The 11,013-nt window shown below is 36.4% G+C and overlaps 2 protein-coding genes across 2 annotated transcripts; both read left to right on the top strand.

The window, feature by feature from the left end:
* The first annotated feature begins 1,299 nt into the window (after positions 1 to 1,299).
* Positions 1,300 to 5,905, top strand: LOC106752780 (GPI transamidase component GPI16). The gene is made up of 5 exons (XM_014634546.2): positions 1,300 to 1,919; positions 2,509 to 3,753; positions 4,524 to 4,670; positions 4,764 to 4,944; positions 5,520 to 5,905. Exons 1-5 carry the CDS (start codon positions 1,680 to 1,682, stop codon positions 5,726 to 5,728), a joined length of 2,022 nt encoding a protein of 673 aa, XP_014490032.1. The 5' UTR covers positions 1,300 to 1,679; the 3' UTR covers positions 5,729 to 5,905.
* A 100-nt stretch (positions 5,906 to 6,005) lies between these two features.
* LOC106752711 lies at positions 6,006 to 7,700 on the top strand. The gene is made up of 2 exons (XM_022777232.1): positions 6,006 to 6,691; positions 6,772 to 7,700. The coding sequence occupies exons 1-2, from the start codon at positions 6,576 to 6,578 to the stop codon at positions 7,181 to 7,183; spliced, it is 528 nt and encodes a 175-aa protein (XP_022632953.1). The 5' UTR covers positions 6,006 to 6,575; the 3' UTR covers positions 7,184 to 7,700.
* The last annotated feature ends 3,313 nt before the right edge of the window (positions 7,701 to 11,013 follow it).

The following is an 11,013-nucleotide window of genomic DNA, read 5'->3' as shown; positions in this document are numbered from 1 at the left end:
TTTCATTTTTTTTTCTATTTCCCTATTTTCTTCTTCTTCTTTTTTCATTTTCCTTTTCTTTTCTTTTGGTTTTTTTTTCTTCTTTTTTTTTTCTTTTTTTTTTCTTTTTTTTTTCTTTTTTTAACAAAATAAAATAAAATAAAAAATAAAATCTAGAAATATAAAAAATAAATCCAATAATAAAATAAAATAAAAACTAAATCAAATAGTAAAATAAAAATGAAAATAAAATAAAACAAAACTAAAAGCAAGTCCTATTATTTAGTCACCCGGACGAAATTGGGTGTTGACAGACTGTTTGCCCAAAACACCAGCACTAAATCACGAGCCCTGTTTCAGAAATTTGCCCCAATTTTGATCTTGGTTTCCCAATTCAATGTTTCAGCAAAAGAATAAGCTTTTCCTTTTCCATGTTTACCCTCTTTTTTTTTTTTTTTTTTTTTTTTTTTTTTTTTTTTAATTTCAGCATCTTTTCTTAATTGCCACAATATATTAATTTAATTCTTTAATTTTAAAATTTAAAAAATCTACATTACACACGTTTTTTTTTGACATGTGTCAGTGTCACCAAGCCACGTCACACACTAATTGATGCCATTTGATGGAATTGATGGAAATGACTTATTTGGATCAAATTAACAAAAATAGGGACCTAATTGAGACGCTAAAAAAGAAAGGGACCTATTTGAAATTCTGGACGAAAATAGGGACCTATTGAAACATTAAACCTATAAAATAACAAAATTTAAAATAGTAACCCTTCAACGGATATGAAAATCTGTGAACGGATATCAACATCCGTTGAAAAAAAAATAGATATAGACATCCGTTGAAGGAAAACGGATATTCATATCCATTTTTCCATCTGTTCACAGACTTTCGTATTCATTAAAGGGTTTTCCATCTTCCTCTCATTTGTTACAACACCACCACTACCAGACCTCCTTCTTCCACTGGCACCACTACTACCAGACCACCTTCTTGCATCATTTCTAGAAAGCTGCTATCTCCGAACAAGCCGAAAACCACAATCACGAGCAAAGTGAAGAAGAATGAAATGTGATTTCCATTGTGGGGGTGTATATGAATTTATAGTGGGACCGCTTTTAACGAGTGGTTGAACGTTGGTGAAAAACAAATTATTTTAACTCCCAACTTTAACTCTTTGACAAGAGATAAATGCAAGGGTAAATGGAGAATGAAGAGGTACATGGAGACGAGTGTAATGATGTAGAAAGAAGCTCTCAAAGCAGAACTGGTAGACCATGTCTGGTCTTGTGCTTCTTGCACCCGAATGATTACTACTTTCGTATATTTCAATAGGTATTTGAACATCTATTTAATGTTTTGAAAAAGATCTCATATATTCTGAAAAGCTTGTTGATGAAAAACATCTCATATATTTTGGAAAAGCTTGTTCTAGAAAACTTGTTAAAAAAACTCGTTTCAAAAGATTTCTATAGGAATATAAAATTCATCACTTAAATAAACCATTTAAAAAATTATAGTAATTCAGGGGTGCAGTAAGTAGAGGCCCCATTTCTGAAACGAGGGGTCGCACGCGAAACTGCGATTCCAATTTCCATGGCGGAATCTCTGTAGTAACCGGCACACAACACAGACACGCATAGTAACTCACTCGCCGAGCATTTCCAAGACCAACCGAAACGACGCAACCGATGGCTCTTCCTCCCAAAGCCACTTTCCCTCTCTTTCTTTTCCTTCTTCTTCCTCTTCTTCTACTCTCTCTGGTTTTAGCCACAACAACACAACAAGAAGAGTTCTCGGAGGAGTTGCTGCTGAAGCCCTTGCCTGATCGCAAGATTCTAGCGCATTTTCACTTCCAAAATGAAGCTCCTCTCGATGCCGATTCGTTCGCTCGTCATCACCACCTCTTCCCCAAATCTATTTCTCAGCTGGTCCGTGCTTTCTTCTTTTTTCTTCTTTGTGATTTTTGTGAATGAAAACGTACGAATAACTTTTAATTGTTTACATGCCTCGGTTTCGGTGGTTTTGGATGTAAGTGGTGCTGTTTAGTTTTTGAAAATAATATAGATGCAAAACAATCTTCTGAGAAATATTTGAAGTCTGATGTGGGGATTCATAACCATTGGCTTAATTGTGTGTCGACATTTTCGTTTGTGCTAAATATGGAGAGATGACGGCTTTTCTTAATTGTTTCCTGAACAAGGAAAAATTATTGTTTTGGTTTCTGAGAAATATTGCTTTTTAAGTAAAAAGGGTTTGTGATAGAATGCAAAAGTTGGTGTAGAGTTTGGAAAAATGCGTTTGCTATTGTTTGTATATGTTTAGGGAAGCATATATGTCTGCTCTGCTGCTGCAAGTAGTTATTGGTGGTTCTTCCTTGCTTACCCATTAGTTTTTGCTGCTTTTTGTGCTTTTACTCTGGTATCAGCAACATTGTATAGGTTTGTTACATTCTGGTTGCTTATATAGAGTTTGTTCTGAATAGACTAAGTTGCATGAGGATTAGTGTTTAACGGACAGGTTCAGAAGTTTCATATTAAGTCAATGGAGTTATCTTTTACACAAGGTCGATGGAACTATGAAAGATGGGGTGGATTTGATCCAATATCAAGTCATAATGCAAAGCCTCCAGGAGTTGAATTGTGGGCAGTTTTTGATGTCCCTCCACATCAGGTTGATGCTTCTTGGAAAAATTTAACCCATTCACTATCAGGTCTCTTTTGTGCTTCAATCAACTTCCTGGAGTCTTCTACAACGTATTCAGCGCCTGAATGGGCATTTCAATCAGCTCTGGGTAGTTTAAGATATGGTACACTGCCACGTGAAGCTGTCTGCACTGAGAATCTTACACCCTGGTTGAAACTCCTTCCTTGTCGAGATAAAGCTGGTCTCTCTTCCTTAATGGATAGACCATCTATTTACAGAAGCTTTTACCACTCCCAGCGGTTGCACTTAACAATGTCCTCTGCTCCTTCAGATGGGTCAAGATCAGGAATTATTCTAGAGCAAACACTTACAGTTGTACTCCAGCCTAATGATCAGAATGCTGATATGAACCATGTCAGAAAAGCAAAGATACAACCAAGCTGGTCCCTGAGTTCAATATTTGGAAGAAAAATCAGTGGAAGGTGTGTCCTTGCCAAGCTGAGTACTGTTTACCTTCATGCTGATAAAGGTCTAGTTGCTCAACTTGAGAATCTCCATAAGAATACTGCTCAATTTGCTAATAATGACACAGGTCCTGAAGATTATAGAGTGAACAGTGGCTTTAAATTATCTGTTACTCCCAAAAGGGTGCATACAGAATTGGGAAAGGACTCCTCAATTCTGTATGAATACCCAATCAAAGATTACAAGGATACTGAACAATTTGATTTAGGCCTATCGTGGGAGCATCCAATTGTTTGGTCCAGTCTACATGCACCTTTTTACGCTAGTAGATTTTTGATGGGAAGTGGAAATGAAAGGGGTGCTATTGCAATATCCTTGAAATCAACAGAAATGACTCAGGGACTTGTAACCAGTAATATTGAAGAGAGGTGTAAGTTGCAAGTTAATGTTCTCCAAGTTGTGCCTTGGTATGTTAAAGTATATTATCATACTTTGCAATTATTAGTTGATGAAAGACCTCGAGTACTCACAGATTTTGTTGAGAGAATGCGTGTTTCACCTTCTGAAGACAAAGTATCCCCAGGGATGATGGAGCTAGTCCTCCAATTTCCTTGTGAAATGAAGTCAGCTCTATTGAGTATAGAGTTTGACAAGGTTTGCTCAAATTCTTTACTTACATTTGTAGTTCTTCCTCTCAATATTTATCTAACTTTTTTTATTGACATCAAACTATTTAAGTTAATGTCTGTAAGTCATCTCAAAATGTTAATAAGGAACTCATTATGTTATACTTCCTCCATTCCAAAAATGACTGCGTTTTTAGCCACATAAAATAAGAAGTTTCAAATTGACTAAATGTCTCACTTTTCTATAGATCATTACTTTTTTTGTTCCCAATATCTATTTTCTCTTTCTTATTGAAAGTAACGCATTTATAGAATGAGTGGATAACCTTAAACTGTAGTCATTGTGGAACAGAGGGAGCATGAAAGTTAGACTACTGTTAGTAGTATATGAAAGCAGGAGGAGGAATGAGGAAATATCAATTTGGTAATACAACCTTTTAGAAGTAGTGATGAAAGTGACTAAGCCATGCTTAACTCTGACCCTACTTGAGTATAGGTGAATTGCCCATTTAGGTTATGGGCTTCACTTAAATTGGCTAGGACAGTAAAATATAAGTGCAGTTAACCCTTTCTATTTTTGGCAGCTGTGCTTAAATGGGCATGGCTGATCCTTTTATAGCATACAATGAAGCATATGACACCACGGCATAAAAGTGATACCTGTATTGTTTTTTCATAAATGTGGAATGGGAAACTACCTGTGTTATGTTCACTTAAGATCATTTTAAGATGGATGAATAGGAAATTGGTTTCTTCATATTAAAATAGATTTTGACTTGCTTTTGTTGGCCTGCATAGGGCTTCTTGCACATTGATGAATACCCTCCAGATGCCAATCAAGGATTCGACATTCCATCCGCAATAATAAGCTTTCCTGACTTCAATGCTGGTTTGCAATTTTATAATAAATCTCAAAGCAAGTCACCGCTGTTGTCTAAATTACAGGTTATTTGAATTTACACTCTTTCTTCTGATGACACCTGTACGTATAATATTCCTTTGTCATGCCTCTTACTATCCAAATCTATGATGCTGCAGGAAAAGAGTCATGTTCTCTCTTACACAGAAGTTTTACTTGTACCCTTGACGACTCCTGATTTCAGTATGCCATATAATGTCATCACAATTACATGCACAGTTTTTGCGTTGTATTTTGGATCTTTGGTAAATGTTCTCAGAAGACGAGTTGGAGAGGAGGAAAGACTTTTGAAAAACAAAGGTAAACCTCTGCTCTTGCCGTGTCTGCATCTTGAGACATTAGTAAATCAATTTTTTGCAACAATGAGTAATCCTCAAGCGTGGTGCTTTTGTAATTAAAAAAGAAGTCCTACCTTGATAGTCGTCAATATCAAAAGCATCCTCATACTTTAAGCTTCCCTTTGCTCTCTGTCTCAGTTTTCTAGATTATTTGCTAATACCTTCTGTTATTTATGACTGTATGTTGTTATCACAAACTAAATATGCAAATTCAATAGCAAACTAAAGAAATGAGTAATTTTGGTAGATTAATCTACTTGAGCTTTTTTGGTTATGGTGATCCATTAATATTAATATTTATATTTCTTCATTATTAAAGTGTATTTTGATAGAGACCTGGTATCTCACTAGAAAGAATACGGGAGTGCTTTTCTGAACACAGTGCCTAAACTGTAGAACTTCAGAGGTCTGGATCTCCCAATGCCCAATGTCCAAAAGCCCCCATCCCCTCACAAATGCCAAGATTAATAGAACATGTCTTATTTCTATAACCAAACTAATCGATGTTGCTAATGTTTCTTGTTTTTCTACCTGTAGATGCAAGCAAAGCTGTTTTCCTTCGTCGAGTACTAACTAAATTATCTGCCAAGCTTAGAGGCAAACCATTGGAATCAACTACGTCCCCTTCATCATCATCATCATCATCATCATCATCATCATCATCATTCTTTGTTAGTCCAAAATTGATTCTCAGAGTATTACTGGTTGCGGGAATTGCAATTGCATGGCAATACTACTCTCAATGATATCTTCCAACCCGGTAGTTTTCTGTGTACGATAGTCTGACTGCATATATTTTATGTACAATACAAACCTTACTTCCACTATCCTGTGTACTTGCATTCATACATGTTTTTAGTTGACCAAAGCAATGTACACGAACTAATTGATTGATTATAAAAAAATTTATTCCTCTGATTTTCCATTGGTTTCAAGTAATAAAATGTGCAATACCCTTTTTCACATTAGAGGGCACTCGTAACTCTGATGATTGGTAGTCATTGTGGTCAGGGCTTTAGTTTTATGATGGGAGTCATTGTGGTCAGGGCTTTAGTTTTATGATGGGAGTAAGTGGACATTGCTTCCGGAGGAGTCTTAAACCCAAAGGAATTTAAGAAACCTCAGTAAGCTGTCTATTTAACGGATATCTTGGTATCGTCGGAGTGGTATCATGCCTCTTTATACGAGTGTATCTTGCATAAGTCTCCTACCATAGTAGCACTGACTGTCCTACACAAAGTATTGCACGTACTTATATAATGGAAGTTGCATACTGGGCATGTTAAGAGATGGTGTACCCTCCATGGCTGCTGTTAACACTTATACGTTAATGACATAAAAAAGTTCTATGAATTATAGGAAAATGGTCGAATCCTCTAGTTCATTCTGGATGTGACTAGATTTGTCACAACTTATTTAACTCTTGCTTGTCTTCATGAATTAAAGGCATAATTGTTGACCATGTTTAGCTCTGAAGAGTGGAAGACAAGCAAGTTTGGAACTTCACAAGAGGGTAGAAAAGTACAATATGTGATATTAGATAGCTAGTTTTGGAAGAATATCTACACATGCCTGAAAGCTGCTGCCCCTTTTATGGTGGTCTTAAGATTAGTAGACCCAGATGTAAAACCTGTGATGGGTTTCATTTATGAAGAGATGGATTGTGAAAAAGAGAAGATTAGGTCTAACTTTAACAATATCAAAAAGAGGTAAATTTTCAAACTTTTACTTATTCAATGTTTAATTACTTNTGTGAGAAATTATTTCTGATATAGCATAATTGATGTAGTTATGAAGAGGTTTGGAGAATAATTGATGCTCGATGGGATAATCAACTTCATAGGCCTTTGCATGCAGCTGCCTATTTTCTGAACCCCCATTTCCACTATGAACCTAACTTTAGATCTGATGATGGTGGAGAGGTGAAAGAAGGATTGCATTTTTGCATGAGAAGATTGATACCAGATATGGCAGAAAGAAGAAAAATTAATTTACAAATTGTTGAATTTCATAATGCCAAAGGATTTTTTGGAATGGAAGATGCAAAGGAGTGTAGGAAAGAGTTAAATCCTGGGGAATGGTGGGACATGTTTGGTGATGGAACTCCAGAGTTGAAGAGATTTGTTATTCGAATTCTAAGTTTAACTTGTAGTTCTTCTGGATGTGAGCGTAATTGGAGCTCATTTGAAATGATAATTTAAATTATTTTTAATTTATAAATTCCTTTATTATGTTTATATCTTCACTAAAAATTTTATATTTCATTTTAGGTTCATACAAAGAGAAGGAATCATTTGCATAAAAAAAAGATGAATGATTTAGTTTATGTGATGTATAACTCCAAGCTGAAAAATAGACAAATTCGAAAAACTGTAGCTCTTCCATTTGATGACATTGAATTAGATGATGAATGGATAGCTGAAGAGGCAGATGATGTTGTTGAGATTGATAAAGTTGAAGGTGAAAATGATGGTGAAAATGTTCACTTAGATGGAGCAATAATAGATCCTGTTCTAGATGTTCTTGATCTTGATAACATAACATTTAGGAACAATGAGGATGCACAACATTCATTAGAGGAAGAGTTAGATGAGGATGATGATGTCATTATTAGAGGATTAAAGTATTAGGCATAAAGACTTTGATATTTCAATTTATGTTTTACATTATATTTTTATGATCAATATTTCTATGAACTTATGTATTTCAACTTATATAATTTTGTTATCTTATTTGAATTAGGATGCTATTTATATTTTTTTCCCATGTAAAGTAAACTCTTACGAGTTTACGAGTTGAGTTTATTGGATTCTCACGAGTTTACGTAAACTCTCGAGTTTGACAACCTTGGTGTGTAGCAAGTCAAAAACTATTGATATATACAGCTGCATTGCTTTTCTGTTTCAATATACAGGCACTTCATTCTTCACTTTTCTCTCTTCCAATTCTCCAATAATCATCACAACCATGTTTAGCTAAGGAGAATTACATCATTCTTAAACAAAGCACACATCCCATTTACAAAATATAAATAACAGAAAGGAATAAAATTGAAAAAATATAATTGACTAAGCATGTTCAGGAACACATAAAGACATAAAGACATGACATGGGAAACTAGGAAACCCCCAATTATAATACCTTAATGAAATACAATAAATTATGAGCATTCAAATCAAAACATGTAATTTGCGTCAGTAACACAAACCATAGTTTGAATTCTGAAAATTGAAAAGAAGAAAAAAGTGAAAATGAAGAGACATACGCTTGAGTCCTACTTTGCAGAGCTTGCCAGTGGCGAAAAGAGCATCACATCGGTATCTGTCAGTGGGCAAGTCTTTGGAGGAGAAGAAAGAGAGAAGAGAGTTCCAAGTGAGGGAGGAAGGTATGAGGTCCACCCCTCTGCTGATGAAGTGACCATTTAGCCTCAGTGTTGATGGGTCAAGCCCAAAGGCCCGCAAAATGAAGCCCAAGTCGATTCTCTGGTCCTCCCACACCACCACTTGGGTCATCTTCGAGAGAGGGGCATAACAACTTTATGGTTATCTCTCTGGGTTTCTATCCTGTCCCTGACATCCATACACAACACAAAAATGACAAACAAAAGCAAACAGTGTTTGTGACTCTGCAAGAAAATCAGAGGGTGTTGTTCTTTGTTGCTTTTAAGTTTGGTTCAGGCTGTGATGCAAAATCATCACTCATGATCATGCCTACGAGCTTTCCCTTTCTTTCCATTTGCAGAACTTAGTGCTTTCTCCAACCGTCTATAATAATACTCACAATGGGATGGGTTTTTCTACATTAGTCATTGGGCTGTGACATGTATCAGGCCTTAATGCAATTCAATCATGGTATTTTGGGTGTTGCTCCCTCCACCTCCCCGTTTGCTCCCTCCACTCTCCCTTTTCTTTTTTATCCTTTAATATATTTTTCTATTCCTATTTTATCCAAATTTATTTTTAAGGTTAAAATTTTATAAAGAAACCTCCCTTACGGATATGAGATCCGTCGACGGATGTTAACATCCGTTTAAGATAAAAACGGATCTCAATATCCGTTTAAGGTAAAAACATATGTCCACCACATCTCCAACCTCGGTAGCTGCGACGCCGAGTCCCTGCTCCTCACCAAGCCTGTTGTTGAGATCCAGAAGACTGAGGCGGCGACGCGGAGGCAGATCAAGGACAAGAAAGAGGAGCTCAGGCAATAGGTACTGCGACCTGATCGACTCCGCCGACTCCATTGTCCGCATGAAGGCCTCCTGCAACGGCATCTCCAACAACATCATCGTCGTGCACAGTCGCATCCGCTCTCTCTCCCTCTCCCGATCCCAGTCCCAAACCAATCTCCATTCCCAGTCCCGAGCTTGGACCTATGGCTCCGCGTGCCGTGTTAAGTACCTCGCTGACACGCCCGAGAACATCTGGGGCTGCCTCGATGAAGGGATGTTTCTGGAGGCCACGTCGCGCTATGTGCGTGCCAAAAACGTGCACATCACTTGTTCGTCGATTCTGATGACCAGAAGAAGAAGTTCCTCTCCAATTTCGCCATGCTCCAACACCAATGGCAGATTGTTGAGAGCTTCAGGGTGCAGATCTCCCAGTGCAGCCGCGACCGGTTGCTCGATCCGGGTGGTTCTCTCCGTGTACCTCCATTCAGACCTCGCCCTCAATTGGTGCTTCTGGAGGAAAACATGCTCCTCGTCGAAGTCATCGACAACAGACTCGCCACCCTCGCTACCGGCTGTCCCAACTTGCGCCGCCTCCAGGTCATTGGCGCCAACCAGATGGGACTGCTGAGCGTCGTGGAGGAGTGTCTCTCGAACTACAGTGTTGATTCAAAAGCTTGGGGGAGGTGGGGCTGGGGGAGGTAGGCTGTGAGCAGAGAGTAAAGTAGGATTGAGGGTTAAAAGTTAAAATGGGAAAACGAAGTAAAGAAAAATGTTATTTTTGTAATAAAAAAAGTTGAAGAAAGTTGGGGAGTTGGAGGAAGAAAATAGGGAGGTGGAGGGAGCAACACCTTGGTATTTTGAACCTCGATTTCTTCTTGTACCACCATGGAAGGCTTAAAACGTTGAAAATGTCCACACTTTGAATTTTAGATTTATGAAATTTGTATTCATTCTCCCAAATGTATAATTTACAATTTGAAGATATAGTTTAGGTTTTATTATTCCATGCTTTTGAATTTTGTAAATAAAAATATTTTAAATTGTGTAATTTAAAATATATTTTTGGATTAGGGTAATTTGAAAATATAATTCATATTTTATATCATATATTTCTGAATTACGAAATTTTAAATATATTTTTAATTCATGCAATAACATAATTAAATTGTATAATTTAGAATGCATGGTTGGATTACATAGTTCAAAAAATATATTTCATAATATATAATCTAAAATACTTCTATGCATTATGTAATTTAAAATATATTTTGTAATTTTAAAATATTTTAAATTATATAATTTATAATATATTTTAAAACTATCCAATCCAAAATATATTATTAAATTATAAATTATATCATTCAAAATAATTTATTAAGTTATATAACAATTAAGACATTATATCTTTAATACTCTTCTCATCTGTCAAAACGGGTAACCCGGTCCGACCCAGTCCGACCCACCACGGGTTGGACACTTAGTGAGCCAACCCAACCGACTTATTTATTAGCAAGCTAGAAAAATTCGAACTCGTTTCGACCCACCACGGGTTGGTGGGTAAACGGTTTGGCTCACTAGTTGTTGACAAATTGGCAAGTGTACCAAATCGTACAAGTAATATAAATGGTAAGACCAAGTATCGTTTTCCCAGAGACTCATGTGGCTTTCTCGTTCGCGTGAATTAAAATAATAAGACTTGAAAAATAAAAATTAATAAATTAGATTTGAGAACAAAAATATTAACATGCAAAAATAAAGTTGATTCAATTGACAAACGAAAACAATGGATGAATGAATGTTGTTGGGGGTTTACAATTTCATCTATTCCACTCTCTCTTACATACTACCCTTGAATATTAG

This window comes from Vigna radiata, unplaced genomic scaffold (genome assembly GCF_000741045.1).
Source record: "Vigna radiata var. radiata cultivar VC1973A unplaced genomic scaffold, Vradiata_ver6 scaffold_43, whole genome shotgun sequence".
NCBI classification, from domain to species: Eukaryota; Viridiplantae; Streptophyta; class Magnoliopsida; order Fabales; family Fabaceae; genus Vigna; species Vigna radiata.
Note: the sequence above shows the minus strand (reverse complement) of the source record. Positions and strands in the feature narration are given on the sequence as shown.

Bases quoted from the DNA above. Each gene is read 5' to 3' on its own strand.
- LOC106752780 (XM_014634546.2), top strand. From the start codon at position 1,680: ATGGCTCTTCCTCCCAAAGCCACTTTCCCTCTCTTTCTTTTCCTTCTT. The intron at 1,920-2,508 runs GTCCGTGCTTTC...TTTAACGGACAG, and splicing joins CCAAATCTATTTCTCAGCTG to GTTCAGAAGTTTCATATTAA. The intron at 4,945-5,519 runs GTAAACCTCTGC...TTCTACCTGTAG, and splicing joins AAGACTTTTGAAAAACAAAG to ATGCAAGCAAAGCTGTTTTC.
- LOC106752711 (XM_022777232.1), top strand. From the start codon at position 6,576: ATGGTGGTCTTAAGATTAGTAGACCCAGATGTAAAACCTGTGATGGGT. The intron at 6,692-6,771 runs GTAAATTTTCAA...TAATTGATGTAG, and splicing joins TTTAACAATATCAAAAAGAG to TTATGAAGAGGTTTGGAGAA.